This window comes from Rana temporaria, chromosome 1, assembly GCF_905171775.1.
Source record: "Rana temporaria chromosome 1, aRanTem1.1, whole genome shotgun sequence".
Taxonomy (NCBI): domain Eukaryota; kingdom Metazoa; phylum Chordata; class Amphibia; order Anura; family Ranidae; genus Rana; species Rana temporaria.
This window is the reverse complement of record NC_053489.1, coordinates 427175369-427197061: the sequence shown is the minus strand read 5'-3', so window position 1 is coordinate 427197061 and position 21693 is coordinate 427175369. Positions and strand designations below refer to the sequence as shown.

General features: G+C 42.1%; 1 protein-coding gene across 2 annotated transcripts in view; it reads left to right on the top strand.

Annotated features, from left to right (window-relative positions):
- The window catches only part of WRN (WRN RecQ like helicase), a 257949-nt gene that overhangs the window by 127070 nt on the left and 109186 nt on the right, over window positions 1-21693 (top strand). For both annotated transcript variants that reach the window (XM_040325345.1, XM_040325344.1), the window contains exons 22-23: window positions 8615-8707; window positions 18497-18632. In XM_040325345.1, coding sequence (XP_040181279.1) covers window positions 8615-8707; window positions 18497-18632 — 229 coding nt within the window. The remainder of the gene's footprint in view (window positions 1-8614; window positions 8708-18496; window positions 18633-21693) is intronic.

Here is a 21693-nt window from a genome sequence, read left to right as displayed (position 1 = left end):
CAGGGACCGACAAGAAGTGGTAGATCTCCTAAAGAGCGTCAGGCAGTTGGCAGATCAGGTCGTCATATTGCCGGTTCCAGCAGAACAGTGCTGGCAGGGGTTTTATTCTCACATTTTGTGGTCCCAAAACCCTCGAGGAAGTACCGCCTTATAATAAATCTAAGAAGACTTTCCTTATGGAAAGTGTGTACACCTTCAGGAATCATCTCTTGAAGGAGGTCTTTATGGTCACTATAGACCTAAAAGATGCATACCTACACATCCCCATTTTTCAAGAGCGTCAAATCCTTCTGTGCTTTTCACAGACCAAGGCATCCAACATTGTCAGTTCTGCACCCTGCCCTTCAGTCTGGGGGCCAGCCCAAGAGTCTACAAAGATTCTTGCAGAAGTCATCTCTCACTTCCATCTCCAGGGGATTGCACTGATCCCCCTATCTGGATGACCAATTGGTCTGCAAACAGTCCCAGGACCTCCTACTCTCTGACCTGGACAAGGTGATACACGCCTTAGAATCCCTGGGGTGATCAATCAGCCAGGAGAAGTCTTCGCTGGTTCCATCACAACCCAAGGGCTACCTGGATTTCCCGGTGGATTCAGTGGCACAGAAGCTGGTACTACCTGAAGAGAAGGTAGAAAGTCTGATGGGAGCAGTTATGTCCATCATAGAAACCAGAGAGGCCTCCCACAGGAGCATTATGAGGATTCTCGGATTAATAGCATCCTGCATTCCCGTGGTACCTTGGGCCCAGCTCCACTCCATAACTCTTCAGTAATTCCTGCTCTTCACTTGGGATGGAAACATTAGACAGGCAGGTTTCTATTCCAGGGGAGGTAAAGAAGTCACTTCAGGGAACTCCTGAATGTCAGAGAAGCTCTAAAAGCATTCGAGGAAAGGATCAGGGGAAGAGCGATCCAGATCCTCTCCGACAACTCAACGGTGGCCTTCCTGAATTGCCAGGGAGGAACCAGGCCTCACACACTTATGAGCTTAATTTGGCAGTACATATAAGGGGTGTCTGCAACGTAAAAGTGGACTATCTCAGTTGGCAGCCTATTCACCAGGGGGAATGAGAATTAAATCCTGGGGTATTCGCTCCTGTGTGTCGGCACGTCAGAGATAGACTTCTTTGCCCATAGAGGGAACAGAAGGGTTAGAAGGTTCTTTTCTCTGTCCAGAGATGAGGGGTTCCGAAGGAGGTGGACGCGTTGGCACAAGACTGGGAGTTCGACATGGCCTATTCCTTTCCCCCCTTAGCCCTGAACCCGAGAACAGTGCAGAAACTGAGTCTATCCAATGGCAGTCAGATATTGGTCGCTCCCCGGTGGCCCAGGAGGACCTGGTTTCCTACCCTGGGAAATTTGGTCAATGCCCCCAGACCCCCCCCCCCCCCCCCCCCCGGCAGCGCCTCCTGGAACCCCAGGGCCTTCTCCTTCGGGTCTACTTTACCACCGGAAGCCCGTATTTTATTATTATTTTTTTTTAAGACAACGGCTTGGCTCTTGAGAGGGAGAGCCTGTGATCGAAAGGGTGTTCCTGAGAAAGTAATCAAGACCCTTTTACTGAGCAGGAAGCCGATTCCCAGATGCATTTATGCCAGGGTCTGGGGGGTCTTTTCTCGTTGGTGTCAAACAAAGGGGGTCTTCCAACAGGATATCCCTGCGATCATGGACTTCCTCCAGAAGGGTGTGTATCAAGGCCTGGCAACCAAGACCCTCAGGGTCCAAATGGAAGCCCTGCCCAGCTTTTTGGACAGGAGTTTGGCTCTGGAGCCCTTGATTAAAAGTTTTTTGACAGCTAGGGAGAGGATGTCCCCCGTTCCAATGAGTAAATTTCCACCATGGGACCTGTCCCTAGTCTTGGAGGCCCTAACCAGGGCACCTTTTGGGCTGTTGGCTCAAGTTACACTTAAGTTGCTTTCTCCTAAGACAGCCTTTCTTCTGGCCATTAAAACAGCCAGGAGAGTAGGCAATCTACAGGCTCTGTCAATAAAAGAGCCCTTTTTCCTATTATTTGAGGACAGGGTTATACTCAGGCAGGATCCCCTGTACTTTCCTAAAGTGGCCTCAGGATTTCACAGGTCACAGGAGATTGTCTTTCCTTCCTTTTGCGTTAACCCTTATGCCGCGTACACACGACCGTTTTTAATGGTCTAGAAAAAACAACATTTTTTTCAACCCGATTATTGTTAAGCCGGCCTTGCCTACACACGATCTTGAAAAAAAAATGCTCTAGCAAAGCGCGGTGACGTACAACGGCACTATAAAGGGGAAGTACCATTCGGATGGCGCCACCCTTGGGGCTGCTTTTGCTGATTTTGTGTTGGTAAAACTTTAGTGAGAGACGATTCGCGCTTTTCAGTCTGTTACAGCGTGATGAATGTGCCATTTCCATTAAGAACGGTAGTTTTACCAGAACGAGCGCTCCCATCTCATAACTTGCTTCTGAGCATGCTCGTTTTTTTCATGTCGTTAAAGCCCACACACGACCATTTTTTACAACGTTAAAAACACGAAAATTTAGAGCATGTTCAAAATTTTTAATGCCCATTTTTAACTGGAGCCCACACACGATCGTTTTTAATGACATTAAAAAAAAATTACATTTTTTTACATCGCAAAAAATGGTCGTGTGTACGCGGTATAAGAATAAGGAAGGATCTTTTCATTTATTAGATGTCAGACGGTCTGCTACTTTTATTTAGACAGAGTAAAAGAATTTAGAAAGTCCAATCATCTGTTAGTCAGTTATTGTGGAAAAAAAAGAGAGCACCAAGAACAACCATAGCAAGATGATTAGACAAACCATGCCATAGAACAGGCGCATTCTACACGGTCTCTGGCGACCTCTTGGGCAAAAAGGGCCAGAGCATTGGTAGAGCAGATCTGCAGAGCAGCAACCTGGGCAAGCCAGAACACGTTCCTGAGGCATTACAGGGTGGAGCTGCTGTCACCTCAGGATCTGACATTCGGTAGAAATGTCCTACAAGCTGTTGTCCCTCCCTAAGGTAGGCCAGAGCTACCTGCTTTTCTTTCAGGGTGCCGTCCTGGAGGACGACTTGAGAAAGTGACCAATTACCCTTACCGGTAACGGTGTTTCTGAGAAGTCTTCCAGGACGGCAGGCCTATATCCCACCTATTTTGTGTTTATTATTAATGTATGAACATTTGATGTGTCTTCACTCTCGTGCACTGGTGTGGGTCAATACTTTTCACAACTGAGGAGCACAGGGAGGGGTGGGGTTTTTAACCTCTTTATTTATTGTGTTTCCTGTCAGGTGGGACCAGTCTTCTCTAGGGGTGCCATCCTGGAAGACTTCCCAGAAACACTGTTACTGGTAAGTGTAATTGGTCATTTTTGCTGCAATTATAGCTACAAGTCTTTTTGGGTATGTTTCTACCAGCTTTGCACATCTGGAGAGTGAATTTTTTGCCCATTCTTCTTTGCAAAATAGCTCAATCTCTGTCAGATTGGATGGAGAGCTTCTGTGAACAGCAACTTTCAAGTCTTGCCACAGATTCTCAATTGGATTTCGGTCTGGACTTTGAATGGGCCATTCTAACACATGAATATTTGATCTAAACCATTCCATTGTAGCTCTCGCTGTATGTTTAGGGTCGTTTTCCTTCTGGAAGGTGAACCTCTGCTCCAGCCTCAAGTCTTTTACAGACTCTAACAGGTTTTCTTGCCCTGTATTTGGCTCCATCCATCAACTCTGACCAGCTTCCCTCTCCTTGCTGAAGAAAAGCATTCCCATAACATGATGCAGCCACCACCAGGTTTCACCGTGAGGATGGTGTGTTCAGGGTAATGTGCAGTGTTGGTTTTCTGCCACACAGCATTTTGATTTTAGGCCAAAAGGTTACATTTTGGTTTCATGTGACCAGAGCACCTTCTTCCACATGTTTGCTGTGTCCCCTAAATTGCTTATCGCAAACTGCAAATGGGACTTCTTATGGCTTTCTTCTTGTCACTCTTCCATAAAGGCCAGATTTGTGGAATGCATGATTAATAGTTGTCCTGTGCACAGATTCTCCCAGCTGAGCTGTGGATCTCTGCAGCTCCTCCAGAGTTACCATGGGCCTCTTGGCTGCTTCTCTGATTAATGCTCTCAGTTTAGGTGGACGGCCATGTCTTAATAGGTTTTCAGTTGTGTCATACTCTTTCCATTTTCAGATGATAGATAGAACAGTGCTCCGTGAGATGTTCAAAGCGTGTTTTTTTTTTTTTTTTAACCTAGCCCTGCTTTAAAGTGATTTTAAAGGCACATTTTTTATTCATTTTTTTTTTAAATAACAAACATGTTATACTTCCCTTCTCTGTGCAGTTAATTTTGCACAGAGAAACCTGTATCCTCCTTTTCTCGGGTCCCTCTTTGCTGATCCTAGCCCCTGCCTCCTTTTGAGTGCTCCTCAGCCAGCAGCTTGCCACAGGGGCCACCGAAGCGGAGTCAGAGCTGCGTGTATCTATTCAGACATGGAGCCCCGCCCCCTCTCTCCCCTGATTGCTAACTGACTTTGACAGCTGTGGGAGCCAATGGCACGGCTGCTCTGTCTCAGCCAATCAGTAGTGTCCTGGGTGGCTGAGGGGATCGTGGCTATCGCTGGAGAGAGTAGGGGCTCAGTTAGGTAATTGGGGGGGGGGGTGATGGGGGCTGCTACAACTCCTTTAAACTTCTCCACAACTTTATCCCTGACCTGTCTGGTGTGTTCCTTGAACTTCATGGTGCTGTTTGTTCACTGAGTTTCTCTAACAAATCTCGCGAGGGCTTCATAGAACAGCTGTATTCATGCTGAAAATAAATTACACACAGGTGGACTTAGAGGTATCAGAGTAAAGGGGCTGAGTACAAATACATGCCTCACTTTTGACCTATTTATTTGTAAAAAAAAAAATGAAAACCATTTTTTTATTTTCCTTCCACTTCACAATTATGTGTTGGTCTATAACATAAAATCGCTATAAAATACATTTACGTTTTTGGTTGTAACATGACCAAATGTAGAAAATTTCAAGGGGTATGAATATTTTTTCTAGGTATTAAAAGGGATTAAATTGTTGCCATGATAAAACCTGCAACCAATTTTTGCAGACATCATTCATACAAGAATTTCTGTCAGCACTGCAGGGGCACAGCAGGCTCTGACTGCCAAATAGACAGTTTGTTCCAATGACTATAGTAGGCAGAAAAGCTACAGTTTTGGAGGAAGCCACATGCATAAGAGGGACTCACAGGTTGTTCTGTGGAATTTTTTTTTTAAGGTAGCGCTAAGCTTTTCACCTGGTTAAAGAAGTTGATAGTGTATTATCTTTATTCAAAGTGCATCTGCCTTAACAACCAATCATTTTTCTCTAGTCTAATAAGTCAAAAATTAAATTAAATAGCACATAATGTCATGCATTTTGCACAATAGATTGTGAGTATGGCTTCTAAATTAAACAGTGGCTGTTTTAAAGTATGTATCTATATATAAAACTCGTGTGTGTGTGTGTGTGTGTGTGTGTGTGTGTGTGTGTGTGCATGTATGTATGTATGTTCCAGCATCACGTCCAAACGGCTAAAGACATTAACATGAAACTTGGCACACATGTTACTTATATGTCAGCAACAAACATAGGATAGGTGGTTTAACCCTTACCCACCCCCATTTGCCATGGTCGGGGTTTTTCTTTAAAGTCCCATTCAACTCTATGGGAAATACATGTTACTTCATAACTTCCAAACGGCTGTACATATTTCGATAACACTTGGTCACATGTTACTTATATGTCCACTTAACCACTTCCAGACCTTACGTGTTTTTCAGATTCGGTGTTTGCAAGACTAAAACAGTTTTTTCTGCTAGAAAATTACTTAAAACCCCCAAACATTATATATATATTTTTTTCTAACACCCTAGAGAATAAAATAGTGGTCATTCCAATACTTTTTGTCACACTGTATTTGCGCAGCGGTCTTACAAGCGCACTTTTTTTTGGAAAAAATTCACTTTTTTGAATTAAAAAATAAGACAACAATACATTTGGCCCAATTGTTTTATATATTTTGAAAGATAATGTTACGCCGAGTAAAATGATGCCCAACATGTCACGCTTAAAAATTGCACCCGCTCGTGGCATGGCGTCAAACTTTTACCCTTAAAAATCTTGATAGGCGACGTTTAAAAAATTCTACAGGTTGCATTTTTTGAGTTACAGAGTAGGCCTAAGGCTAAAATTATTGCTCTCACTCTAACGATCGCGGCGATACCTCACTTGTGTGGTTTGAATACCGTTTTCATATGTCGGCGCTACTCGCGTATGCGTTCGCTTCTACGCGCGAGCTCGTCGGGACGGGGCGCTTTAAAAAATTTTTTTTTTGCTTTTCGCATTTATTTTTAATTATTTTAGAATTTTTAACACTGAAAAAAAAAAAAAAAAAAAAATTATCACTTTTATTCCTATTACAAGGAATGTAAACATCCCTTGTAATAGAAAAAAGCATGACAGGTCCTCTTAAATATGAGATCTGGGGTCAAAAAGACCTCAGATCTCATATTTGGGCTTAAATGCAAAAAATAGAAAAAAAATAAAAAATGTCATTTTTTCAAATGACCAAAAAAAAAATTTGTCTCTTTAAGAGGCTGGGCGGGACTGACGTTTTGACGTCACTTCCGCCCAGCCGAGCTATGGGGACGGGCGAAGGAGATTTTTCCTTCAGTCTCGTCCCCGCTCACCAGCCGACAGCATCCGATCGCCTCCGCCGCTACCGACGGCTCCGGTAAGCGGCGGAGGGCGCGGGAGAGCGGCGGGAGGGGGGGGGGCCCCTCTCCCGCCACCGATAACGGCGATCTCGCGGTGAATCCGCCGCGGAGACCGCCATTATCGGATTCCAGACCGCGCACACTAAAGATGGATACCTCGGTTGTGACAGCAGCTGCTGCCGTTACCGAGATATCCGTCTTTAAAAATAGGACGTACATCGTCGTGCGCAGGTCTGGAAGTGGTTAAACTATAGGATAGTTAATTTATCCCTTAACTACCCCCATTTGTGAGGGTCGGGGTTTTTGTTTAAAGTCCCATGCAAATCAATGGGAAATGTATGTTCCCACATAACTTCTGTACGCCTGGAGATATTTCAATAATACCTGGTACACATATTACTTATATGCCAAAAAAAAAAAAAATATATGACAGTTAAATTAACCCTTACCTACACCCTTATATAAAAGATGGGTATATTTATATTACTATGATTTTCCTCCCCAAAAGGTTAAGATAGGAAGACCGGGCAACGCCGGGTATTCAGCTAGTTGTAATCTAAAGAAAGATGGCAAATTTGATTGCATGTTTCATTGTTGACAAACTAACTAGTTTATTAACAAAAGAAATTTATTCCGGACCTAATGGTAATGACTAAGCGCTAACATTTGCGCGAAATGCATCTACCTCTTTGTCCCCTGCTCCATCTGTCTACCACTGGTCATATCAAGCTTCAGTAAAAGGATTTTTGGAAGTGCAGCCGTCCGGAATCATTTTCTTATGTTCCACAGCATGTGAGCTGGGTTAGCACCTGACTAGTGTGTGGGGATTAACCAGAGACTCGCTCACCTCGAGCGGCTTTTCTAGTTTATTAACAAATTCAATATCCTAAAACAGGGGCGCCCAACCTTTTAAAGCATGAGGGCCACTTAAGCGACTTGGTAACTGGTCACGGCACAATCAGTGGTTTACATCTGCTACTCCTTAGAGGTGAATAGAGGGTCCAATTGGGTCGGACTGAAGTGTGAAAAGGGCCCATGGCTACTTTCACACTGATGCGCTGTTGTTTACCCGCACCACGGGTGCAACGCAGTGTACCTTTGGCTTTTCTGCACTTTGCAATAGACTTATATTATATTCTGCAGGTTTGGTGCACTTTCAGAAAGCTCACCAAACTCGCAGGTAATAACAGAAGTCTATGGCTCAGTGCAGGTAACCCACAGGTGCTCTGCATCTGTGTATTAGTTTGAAAGCAGCCCAGTAACCACTGCAGAACACATATGCCCAAATATACACTGTGATTTTAGTAATGAATTGACCTTTATTAACATTATTCTATTCTATTCCATCCCAAAGCAGAAGGTCGCAAGCCACATCAGAGGGCTCCACGGGCCACTGGTTGGGCATCCCTGTCCTAAAATGTTAAAAAAAGAAAACATTTACCTAAATATGGTAGCATAGATATGCCCAGTTCTAAATGATTTTCAGTAATAACTGGAGGCTGTACAAGACAGTTTTCTGCTCTCTGCAGTTTGAATATATGGGAATTTGTTTTTTAGGAACTGTGTGTGGTAATAAAAGCTGTTGCTTTTTTTTTTGAGTGATATAATAGACCGACAGATATATAAATAAAATAACATTATTTTATAAAGTTGACTTTGGTTTTGAGTGACATCTCTTTATAGTTTTACCACGTCCATCTGCTTGCCTTTCATTGAGAATGACATCACTGTCTGTGAATTAAACAAAGCTGAATAATTGCGTCCCCTAAGAACAAATTAATGAAGATGGTTTTAGCCCATTGTTGTGCTCATTCAATTTAACGTGTAAATTCTTGTTCTTTTTTATTTACTTCACTTTGTTCCCTTGTGTAGGATCATCTTGTCTCATTTTGAAGACAAACAACTCCGTAAGGTCTCTTCTGGTATCATGGGAACTGAAAAATGTTGTGATAACTGCAAGACCAGGTAAAAGCTCTCTCCCGAGAATGAATGCCCGGACAATTATATATTTATATATTTTTTACTTTTAAAAAGCAGTGCAAACTGTAGCATAAGACTGTTACTACAATGGTTCCTGTTATACTTGCTTTGTAGTACTCCTATTTTTGCCCTGAAAACTACACTTAAACAATTTATAAAAACTGGAAAAGGGCAACATAGATGTAAAATTGCAACCTCTAATGCAAATGCATAAACCAACACCTAGTAGTACAATAAACCTCTTGCTGAAAAGACGCAACCTGTAACTAAAATCACTTTCTAACATTAAGCAACGAGCATTTGAGATCATGCTCAGTTTATATTTTGGGCCTGAAAGTGTGATATTTTACTCAACTCTTGTTTATTATAATTCATAGTTTTCTGTATCTCTAATACAGCAAAGTTTTCAATAAAACTCAAAAGAGCAAATATCCTACCTAGGTGATTATATGGAAGCTCACTTATTTTCCCATTTGAGGCCCAGACTTTCAAACCGTGCACATGATTTGTACAAAAAAGGAATGATTATTTTTGATACTTTACCACTTCCCGCCCACCCTGTTGTCAAATGACGGCTGTAGCTGGGATCATTTATGCTGACTGGGCGTCCTATGACGTCCAGCAGGATAAGCCACTCGCACACGCTGATCGGTAGTGCGGTGTGTCATTGTGACACACTGCATCTCAGATCTTGGTAAAGAACCTATTATGTAGGCACTTTACCATGTGATTAGCTGTGTCCAATCACAGCTGATCACATGGTATCCAGGAAGTGCCATTAATCGGCTTTTCCTCTATTCATGCTGACAAGGCCAGAGTAGAGGAAAGCTCATCAGCAGCTCTCCTGACAGGGCGATTTGCGCTGTTAATCAGCGCATCGATTATCAGTGCAGGCCCTTCAGGCATGCCCAGCAAGGTTGCCAACCCATGCCCACCAGGGATGGCAATCCGTGCCCATTTTAGGGTTGCCAATCAGTGCCGACTTCAGGAATGGCAATCAGTGCCTCCTCATCAGTGTTGCCTATCAGAGCCACCCATCGGTGCCACCTGTCAGTGCCCACAGTTCTGCATATCGGTGCTGCATATTAGTGCTTTATCAGTGTCCGTCAGTGAAGAAGAAAAATTACTTATTTGCAAAAATTTATAACTGAAACAAAAATAAGTTTTTTTTTATATTTAGCAAAAAATGTAAAACCCAGCGGTGATTAAATACCACCAAAAAAAAAAATCTCTAGTTGTAGGAAGAAAAAAATGATAAAACTGTAATTTGGGTACAGTGTTGCATAACCACACAGTTGTCATTCAAAGTGTGAGACCCTGAAAGCTGAAAATTGGCCTGGGCAGGAAGGGGGTGAAAGTTCCCGGTATTGAAGTGATTTAAACAATGACAGCAAAATTTATTTTGCTAGTTTTCTGAAAACTGAACATTTGTCCGCTTTGTGTGAATTTATTTGGAGTTATTGCAACACATGTAAGAACATGTGTTGCTACAAATAAACTTCAAACTACTTTTTAGTGAGTACTGCTTACTCTACATATTCAGGCGCTTAGGATTGCAGACCGTCTCTAACGTAAATCATCTGGGAATTGGGTAGATGGCACTGGAACCTACGGCTAGAAGTGGGTAATAGTCTTGTTTTAAATTGTTGTCATGGTTACGTTAATATGATTCTTGTCGAGCATCTGATTTAGAGGTAGGCTGCTTCTGCAAACTGATGGGTCCCAATTGCAACCTTGGGTTATGTAGGCAAAACTCTGATCCAGGGATTGAAGTGCCACACCATAAGGCTATATTTAGAAAGAAGTTTGATTTGGTGTAGTATCCAATGCTTTCAGCGGGCCAAAATCTGCACTTTATCAGGGTTAAAAAAAAATGTAGCGTTAACAGTCAAAATCCTGGGGTATTTGGTGATTTTAGCTGGTGTGCGCACATTGCAACACAGGGTCTTGCAGACACTGGTTTAAGAATAAAGAAAGAAAAGTAATGTATTTTATTTCTTATGCTTTTCGATAACTAGCAATTACTGTTAATGATACATATGTGTATTTTGTTTGGTAGGTCATAAATTAAATCTTTGCAAAGTTTTAATGCTAGATTGGCTATGGCTCTGTTCTTGGAGCCTTTCTAATCTACTCATTTTGACTGTGCCACATTAGAGAATCTCAGGCAAAATGCTAGATGAATGCTGCTTGCCATGACACCTGAACTATGCTAATGTATTTGCAATCACTTCCATTCATATTTTTTATTCTTTTCATCAAGTTTGTAGATGGTGTTGACTTTCTTTCTTTCTTCTCTTTCTATGTTTTATTTCATTTACAGATTGAGCATTTGTTTTTATTTCTTAAACACAATTGAGCATCTTCTAGGACAGTGGTCTCCAAACTGCGGCCCGGGTGCCAGATGTGGCCTGTTGCTTGCTTTTATCAGGCCCTTGGGGCACTATGTCATCCACTAATACCAACAATGAGGCAGAATTCATCCAACTGACATTAATGATGGGGCACACCTCCTCCCACCAACAAAGGAGTACAATCTCACCCAATGACACCAACAATGGGGCACAATGACACCAATGATGGAGCACAATCCTTCCCAAAGATGGCGCATTGTTTATTCCCACTGACGTTGGGACCTTTTCTACTCCCAATGGCCACAGTCCGGCCCCCCCAAAGTCCGAGAGACAGTAAACTGGCCCCCTGTTCAGAAAGTTTGGAGACCCCTGTTCTAGGAGATGAATGTACCTTGCACCATGCAGTAGCATTTTTCCATTTTGATATATAGCAGAACAAGGACTTTGATTTACAGAGTTACAGTGAGGTTATCAGAGACGTGTTAAATATATTTCTGATGGGAAAATGGAGGATGGATACTGGCAAGAAAACTGTGGGCCAGCCCAGGATAATCTCTTTCACCACTGTTTTCAACCTGAAATCCTGTTATTCTCTGCTCCTAGAGTTAAATTTTTCTTCAGGGTTTTACAATGGCTCCAACTAACTCTGACAGCAGAGGCTATATGTGAGCTCCTTGGCCTCCTCCACAGATCCTTTAGCTGATCTGCACAATGCCATGCTTCTAAAATATCTGGTGCAATGTATCTTTCTAACGCTGACCCTGGAGGATTGCCCAGTTGTCTCCAGTCTCAATTCTTTTAGAGTTCCCAAAGCAGCACCAGCTGTTTTTGAGTTCTTCCTATATAGGGATTTGAGTCACCTTGACAAACTTTGACACCTACCAAATGCTTAGTAGTTCCCATTTGGAAAGAATTTTGTAAAACCTTGTTATACCCACAAGGGACAACATCTCTTTGGACCAGTCCTTGAAATTAGTAGCACCCACCTGTCTTGGCACATGAAACTTTCAGAAAGGTTTGCAAAGTCTTAAAGGGGTGTTTCAGTAATTTTTTTATGTTTATTAAAAGTCAGCAGCTACAAAAAGTGTAGCTGCTGGCTTTTAATAAACATACACTCACCTGCTCCACGTTCCAGCGACGCGCCGGCCGGGGCTCCGCTCCTCTCCGGCCGGCGTCTTCATTCCAAGTGTGGGCACCCGGCCGTGACAGCTTTCGGCTTCACGGCCGGCACCCACTGCGCATGCGCATGCGTCACTGCGCCATCCAATTGGACAGGTGATCGCCTGGGACCTGTCGCGTGTCCCAGGCGATCGCCTACAGGGAGGGGCTTCAGAAAGGCGATTAGACTATTCGCCTTAGCAGCCCCTCGGCGGAAGGAGGAAGTGGGACAGGAAGTCCCACTCCACCTGAAGCCCCCACTCCCCCCCCCCAAAAAAAAATTACATGCCAAAAAGTGGCATGTAAGGGGGCGAGGAGTGGATTAAGCGGAAGTTCCACTTTTGGGTGGAACTCCACTTTAAGCATTTTTGTTTCTTTACCCCTGGATTATGAATTCTAGGTTTCCCAAAATTAGTTCTATGACCACCCACAAAGCTGGTGGTAGAAAGCCTGGTATACCATCAAAACATTTTTTTGTGGTATCTGCTTGCTGCTTCCCCATGGGCAACTCACATCTAATCTTCCTGTGTCATCACACAGATATCATATTTCCATCTAGCCTGTTGGAGTCTTCTAAACTAAGATGTAATTGCCCCAATTAATGTGACAGAATGGTTTCAGGAGTTGTACTCCTAACCTGATTACTGTTCTCTTTCTCAAAGAGAACATCTGCCTCATTTGGAACCTGCAAGTCCAAACAATTCTGCATGGTATCCACCAGATCTCCCATTGCTTCCCTTATCCGATATTCTTTACTCTAGATTGGCCTGGGCAAAAGTTACTTTGCTGGCCTGGTAAGGTTCCTGACTGCTGCTTTTGTGGTCTCTAACAAATTGTTAGATTGGGAGCATGTCTAAATCCTTGCTGCTTACAGGATAGGAAGGATGTTCCAGAAAGATCTATTATCCCTTGCCTAAGACCCTTGTTTTTTTTTTAAGTTGGGCCTATGAACAATTGTTTGCTGGTTGCCCACCCCTCAGTTGGACTATTTTATGACATCTAGAAGGTGAATGTCTTTCTGTATCCCTCAATGATAGAGAAATAAAATGGGATATTTTTACTTTTCTTGGGGTCCATTAGGAGACACAGGTCGTGCCCCTCCATGTGCTTGATCATGTTCTCGGTACTGATTTGCTACTAAACTGAGGCATGCTGGTAGTGGGCGGGGTTATTTAGGGCTGGTCAACAGATTTTTCTTGTTTGGCAATGTGCAGTTGTAGGAGATGGTATAACCCAAAGGCTAAAGTCTTCCTGTGTCTTTCAATGAATAAAAAAAAAAAAGGAAGTTATGGCGAGTGCAGAAATCTTATATTTTTTAAGACTTCAGGTTTTTGAGAGGATATATGAATGGTGATTGGGTGGGTGATTGAAAAGTTCACTGTGTCTATTCACAGATCCTGTTTCATTCATGGAAGCTGTAGTACTGCTTCTGTGAATGGAGGAGCTGGGCGGAAATGGCAGGCATATTCAGGCACTCTTGGTGGGAGCTTGTGACAGCTTCCACAGTTCTGTTAACCCTTGCTGCACTGGATTATTAAGGCTGCTGGGGTGAATGTACTCCTAATGTCCCTTGTGTGGATTTTGTGTTGTTTATTTTATTTTTTTGGTTGCACTTGGACTTGCCTTGAGTTCTATTTGCCTTTTAGGTCACTAAGGTCGTTAATGTCAAGATTCATAAATATGCATATAAGACCCAGACCTATCAAATACTCATTAGACCCAACTTGTGTTTTATAGCTCTGCTGTAGTCTGTCTTTTTTTATTTCTGAATGGGAGAGCGAAATTGCTAAAAAACAAAGTAGAAAAATTCTTATCTTGGCATACACCTCCTTCTTGTATACTAACCTGGAAGACTATAATTACGGTACAAATTATTAGCCAGATGGTATATACTCCCTACATGAAGTATGATCCCCAATCATCACCTGTGTTGGAGGGGTGTGTGCCACCAGGGTTTTTTGCAACAGGTGGGCCTGCCCAATTATATAGATTGCTGCAAAGATATTCTCTGCTTGGTTTAGAAAGTACTCTCTCTTATAATCCTTGGACAATTCTCTGCCACAACACCTTGTCCTCTGTTGACAGTATAACAAGTCCTTGATACCCCATCTGTTAAATGCAGATTACAGTCTGATATCAAAATATGGAAGATCATCCATCCCACACCTTCTCAGGGAATAGCTATTCAGAGTAAAAGATTTCTCATTGAGGAGATTGCATATGAAAATAAATCAGTTTATTAGCAATTTTGCATTAATTATGCTGGCTGTTTTTAACAAATTACTGTTATTTATAAACCCACACAATGAGGTAGCCCAGTAAAGATCTAGAAAAGAGAGTGTGTTTATGTTTTTCTTGCCTATCTGGCTCAAAGTGATACTAAAGCCTTGTTTTTTGTTTTTTTTTCATTTAAAAATAACAAATATGTTATACTTGCCTGCTCTGTGCAATGGTTTTTCACAGGTCATCCTCTTCTCGGGTTCCTCTTCGACCCTTCTGGCCCCTCTCCCCTGCCAAATGCCCCCATAGTATGCAGCTTGATATGGGGGCACCTGAGCCAAGTTGCAACTCCCTGTGTCCATGTTCCTTTCATACTTGTGATGTCATTTTTTTATTTTTAATAAAGATTTCGAGGAGTGCAGCAATATTTTGGACTTTTGTATAGGGCTGCAACTAACGATTATTTTCATAATCGATTAGTTGGCCGATTATTGTTTCGATTAATCGGATAATAGACTTAAAAAAAAACCGCATTTTTGAATTCTTTTGGGCCAATTTGTTGTTGGGCAGATTACAAAACACAAATTGCCGCAAAAACACATTACATGCTTTTCTGCAGCTGCTTCATTGAAGTATATTGAACCAAAAAAAAAAATGGCACCGTTTTGCGTTAAAAAGTCCTTGCCCTTTCCAAATACGCAGCAGCTGAAAAAAAATCATGGATGTGAACGTGTCCCATAGGAAAACATGTAAATGAACTGTAGTGTGTTTCTGCAAAAAGGGTTAAAAAAAAACAAAAATAAGTACAAAAAGAGCAAATAATTGCTACTGTAAGGGGTTCATTTTTTTTTACTGTGGGACAGTGAAAGTAATATTTACAGTAGCGATTTGCCTTTTTGTACTATAAATGGCTAATTTTAGTTTTTTTTTTAACCCCATTATGTTACTGGCCGATTAATCGATTATGAAAATTGTAATCAATTAATTTCATAATCGATTAGTTGTCGATTCATCGATTAGTTGTTTCGCCCCTACTTTTTGTATACTTCTTGGTCTCACAGATGAACTGTGCAGCACCTTCGTTCCTTGCTCACAACATACCAGAATGGCATTGGGAGCTGCATTGACTTGTTTTTTTGTGAGTTTTAGCGAATGTAATCAATTGGTGTACTATAACCCACCCCATATTATTTAGAAATATGAGGGCATGGAGGAGGGGGGAAGAAGGGAAGTGTCATTGACCACTGTGTATACACACTCTGGGGCAGATCCAAAGAGATCTGCACCCGCGCAGCGTATCTGAGATACGCTACGCCGCCGTAACTTACCCGGCTTTGGTTCGAATCCATAAAGATTTTGCGCCGTAAGTTACGGCGGCATAGTCCATCTCTCGCGGCGTAACGGCGTGTAATTCAAATCGCCGAGTAGGGGGCGTGTTTCATTTAAATGAAGCGCGTCCCCGCGCCGAACGAACTGCGCATTGCGCCGTCCCTAAATTTCCCGCCGTGCATTGCGCTAAATGACGTCGCAAGGACGTCATTGTTTTGACGTGGACGTAAATTACGTACATCCCGATTCACTGACGACTTACGCAAACAAAAAAATAAATAGCAGGTTTAACTATATGTCGAAAAAAGCCGACTAGAGACGAGGTAAAAGAATGCGACGGCCGCTCGTACGTTCGTGGATCGCCGGAAATAGCTAATTTGCATAGTCGACGCGGAAAACGACGTGGACGCCGAAGAATTGCATCTTAGATCCGAAGGCGTACGAAGATGTACGCCTGTCGGATCGAACCCAGATGCCGTCGTATCTTGTTTTGAGGATTCAAAACAAAGATACGACGCGGGAAATTTGAAAGTACGCCGGCGTATCAGTAGATACGCCGGCATACTCGCTTTGTGGATCTGCCCCTCTGTACTCATGTGGGCAGTGGTGCATTTTGGTTTTGTGATGCCCTAGGAAAGACTAAAACACCAGGCCAGTAAGGGGTGTGTAGTGTTCTATGAGGTGGGGGCGGGGTTTATAGGGAGGGGTGGGCAACTGAAACTGCATGTTCAGTAGATGACAACAGCTGGTCTTCACAATCTCAGCTGCAGTAGGGACAAAGGGAAGATGGAAGGGATAGGTAAAGGCAGGATTGTTATATAGCATACAATGAGTTTTTCAGCGCCTGGGTTTAAGGGAAAGTGTTGGAAGGAATTCTGAGACAGTGGATTATGCTGCCTCCTTTAGGAGAATTTGACACTGGGAACAAAAGTGTTTAATAGGTAGTAAAATCCCTCCCACTCATGCTTCAGTTTTTTTTTTTTTGCTGTTGTCCTAGGAGAATGGGCATCTTTTCTTCTCAGAAAAAAGCAAATACAATTTTTTTTTTTTTTTAAGACATTTTCTTCTTCAGTCAAGGTTGTTTTGGAATAACGATCGAGGTATGAGTGACTCTGCCTAATGATATGTGATATCCCCAAAAATGGTACAAACTAAAAATAAATGTAAATATAATAAAGTGACCTCAGTGTGCTGTCTCTTTAAATACTTTATTTTTTCTATCGCGTTAGGCCAAAAATTCTATCATGCTGGGGTGCTTGAAGCGATCAGACATCTTCCATCTAACAGCCCACAGTTGGTTTGTCTGATTTACACATGTTTAAAGCCCCCTACTGCTGCTGACGTACAAAATAAGTCAGCGGTAAAAAAGGGTTAAAGGCTGCCCCAAGCCACTGTATTTTTATGAATAAGTAAAATCTGAACTGTAGATTAAACAGGAGAACATTCAATTTCCAGAAAAAATAAAGGGGAGGGAGGGTGGGATATTTTTCCCAACGTAACTTCACTCTGACTGAAGGCCTCCTAGGACCCCTAGCTTGCCTACTCCCTGCAGCTCCACCTGTTAATGTCCTAGACACCAATCAAATGAGTACCATTTTTTTATGTTTTAGACAGAAAAATTCCATCAACACAAATTTAGCCCGGCCCCACAAATGCAAAACTAGTACAGTCTAATATTGATACCGACTTTCCAATCTAACCCATGATTTTTCTTTATTTAAAAATCCAATCTAACCCATGATTTTTCTTTTGGTCTTTTTTACCCATGCAATCACCCGTGACATAAGAATAGCGGTGTAATTCATTTTTTAATCTGGTAGCCCCAAACCACCTTGTGCCTTATCTCACCTCCAGACTTATACGGGGCTTTTTGTTCTGCCAAATGAACCTAAGCAATAGCGTGTTTAATATTTTAAAATATGTATTTGGGATTGGTAACATCTGCAGTTTATATAATATTTTAGGAAGGATTACCATTTTAAAACAGTTTATCCTACCTACCCATGACCTTTGTCTAGAGGCTATTTTATTTAAGTCGGTTTTGATGACATTCAACAGAGGGATAAAGTTCAGCTGGTAAATAGTCTCTAGTGAGGTTGTTATTTTAACTCCCAAGTATTTTAACTTGGTATCCCTCCATACAAATGAGAAGTCCTGTTTGAAAATTCTCTCCTCCTGTAGCCTCACACTTTTATATTGAGGATTTTGAAGTTTGAGACCTCACCATCGTTTTTTAGGGTTTTCATAAGGTTGGGGAGGGTTGTCCTGGGGCTTGTAATATAAAACAAAATATCATCGGCGTAAGCCGCTAGTTTATATTCCTCCCCATCGATTGATATTCCCGATATTGTGATTTTGTCTAATCCCAGCCAGCAAGGGTTCCAATACTAGAACATTCGATTTCGCCCCATTCACATAGAACAAATGTAGCAGCATTTTTGCTAGGCAAATATCTTTTTTTTTTTTTTTTTTGTATAATTGCACACCTAATGTTTTTTTTTATGTAAGGACTGGTACAAAAGACATGCAAAATATTTTTTTGGGGTTACATTTCCCTGTTATGTGATCACATGGTCTTGTATGTCATATATTCTCCTATATACACTTATGATAGGGTGCTTTTTTACCCTATTAACTAATGTTTTGTTATTTCTGTATTTGTATTGAATGAAAACTCTCAATAATAACTTGTTTTTTATGTGTGTTTTTGTAGATTAAAATATAACCTTAAGGATGTAGAAGATAGTCTTGAAGACTTTGGTCCACAGACCCTTCAGCTCTTATCTGCAGTAGAAGCGTTGGGTGAAAAATTTGGCATTGGTGTCCCTGTTTTGTTTCTTCGTGGATCTGTAAGTATCTGTGGTAAAGTTTTAAACCTTATATTTGCCATTATTTCTTTCCATACCACTGCAGGGAATGCATCATTATGGTTTGATCTACTGATGGCAACATTCGTTTTTTTTTTATCTTATGTTAAACTTTATAACCAGAACAGCCTGCTATGTATTTCTATTGAACTTTCTTGCAATCATGCATGACCGGAAGGTGGATCAATAGACATACATAGCAGGTGAATAGGTTTATATTCGTACTATAAAGAATGGGAATTCATAGTTGTCATTCCCATACTCTTATTGTACAAGTTTTAACATTTTTTTCACTATTGGGGCATGAAAGGTTTTAACAAAATCACTCGTCTGCAAGTCGTTCAAAATACGGCCGTTCGACTTGTGACTGGGAAAAAAACATGGGAATCAATCTCACCTTCTCTGAGATCCCTTCATTGGTTGCCGGTAAAAGACAGAATCACTTTCAAGGCACTCTGCCTAATGCATAAGTGTATTCAAGGTAACGCCCCCCAATATCTATGCGAAAAAATAAAAGCCCAAAACCCCAATCGCATTCTGCGATCCACCAATCAAAACCTACTCCAGATACACAAAGCCAGATACAAGTCAAAGGAGATCGAAGATTTGCAGTCCAGGGACCTCGACTGTGGAACGCTCTACCAGCCACCATCCGAATGGAGTTAGACCACTTGGCCTTCAGGAGAAAGATTAAAACCCATCTCTTCTGAGGTCAAAGGGTTCCTTGCCCTGAGAATGGATACAGCGCCCAGAGGCGATTCAGTTCGCATGTGCTGCGCTATATAAGTTTTTCACTCACTCACTCACTACCAGGCCCTGGTCTCACTGAAGTTGAGAACCACTAAAATATAAAGATGGACATCTTTTTGAAGTTATTTTTGTCATTGCTGAGCTGGTCTACATGTACAGTTATTTGGATCAGCCTTTCCTAAGCCTAAATTTAGATTGTTGTATCCAGACCCCACTACACTTGGACATGTAGTGCTATTCTGCAATGTGACCTTTGGCCACAGGTTTCTGCATTGTGGCATCTTCCAGACGCGTACACACGATCGGAAATTCTGACAACAAATGTTCGATGTGAGCTTTTTGTCGGAAATTCCGACCGTGTGTAGACTCCATCGGACATTTGCTGTCGTAATTTCCGACAACAAAAATTTGAGAGCCGGTTCTCAAATTTTCCGACAGCAAAAGTCCTTTTCGGAAATTCCGATCGTCTGTATGCAATTCTGACGCACAAAAATCATACGCATGCTCGGAATCGTTGAACTTCATTTTTCTCGGCTTGTCGTCGTTTTGTACGACTGCGTTCCTGACGTGTATGCAACACAAGTTTGAGCCACCATTCCGTTGGAAAAAAATCCACGGTTTTGTTGGAACTTCCGATCGTGTGTACGCGGCATTAGAGTTAGCTGTGTAGCATTTTCCAAGCCCAGAGAAATGACAATGCATGAGCCCCTGACCCTGTCTCTAAGGACTCACCTTCTGAATACGCAATGCACTGGAAACTACCTAGTTGCTAGGACTGCCAATCACCTGTAAGTTTCCCACTTCTTGACAGTCTCATTGTGAACTGGTTAGCGCTGAAGTCATCCACTGGGTAGAGTGTTGCATATGTGTGCTCCCTCTCCTGCCCTTCAACATTAAAGAAGCATCTTTTTCCTGCTGCTCCTATTTGCAAGAGACCTTGAATTCTATTCCTTTTTAATTTTTACTGCCCACGTACATTAACCTGGTCTCTTTCAGTCACCTGACCATTCACTTGTTGCTGGGTTTTTCGAGTACCAAATGCTACATTGTCTAGCACTGCAACATATCTTATTCTGGACACAGTCGGCTATTTCTGCTGTACCAGGTGCCCCAACTCGCACTCGACTAGCTGTTGCCGTGCTGCTAACAGCACAAATTCGGAGTCCCCTAACTCCAGTGGCTTGGAATTTTGCTTTCTGCTAAAGTATATGCCATCTTTATAGTCTTCCTTAGTCTGAGGTGGGTCCCTCCTCAAGGGAAGAATGTTGAGTCTTCTCAGAAGAAAATACAATTCCACGAACAACAAAGGTACCTTCAGATACCTTGTGGTTTCTGCTCATAGCCTTGTGGTGTTTGATCAAATTAGGCAAATGTGACAGGTTCACTTTAAGGTGTACACAGTTTAATTTTGTAGATATGTTTGATACTACAACCACATCTAAGTAAAACTTTTTGGCTTTTATGATCGCTTTCAATCAATTTTGTAAGGTTGAATCAAACAGGAAGAAATTACCATCTGCAAAAAATATTTTCACAGAAGTATAAAACTAGGATTTTTTTTTCTATTTCTGTCTTTTGCAAGTTGGAGAGTTGACTGACTGACTACCTCTAAATAATATATATTTGAAATTTCGGAATTTCAGTCCAATTTGGAAAACTGCTCTTGTGTGCGATAGAGTTGAAAGAAAACAATCCTAAATGCAATCAAAACTTCTTGAATGAAGCAATAACCACAGTATGGATGCAAAAAGGACTAGAATAGGCCTTAAAGACAATGGGGCAGATCCACAGAGCGAGTACGCCGACGTATCTACTGATACGCCGGCGTACTTTCAAATTACCCGCGTCGTATCTCTGTTTTGAATCCTCAAAACAAGATACGACGGCATCTGGGTTAGATCCGACAGGCTTACGTCTTCGTACGCCTTCGGATCTAAGATGCAATTCTTCAGCGTCCGCTGGGTGGCGTTCACTTCGTTTTCCGCGTCGAATATGCAAATTAGCTATTTCTGACGATCCACGAATGTACGAGCGGCCGTCGCATTTTTTTCCGGCGTCTCTAGTCGGCTTTTTCCGGCGTATAGTTAAAGCTGGTATTTAGTTGCGTATAGTTAAACCTGCTATGTTAAGTATTGCCGTCGTTCCCGCGTTTATTTTCAAATTTTTTTTTCCGTTTGCGTAAGTCGTCCGTGAATCGGGTGCGACGTCATTTAGCGCAATGCACGGCGAGAAATTTAGAAACGGAGCATGCGCAGTTCGTTCGGCGCGGGGACGCGCTTCATTTAAATGAAAC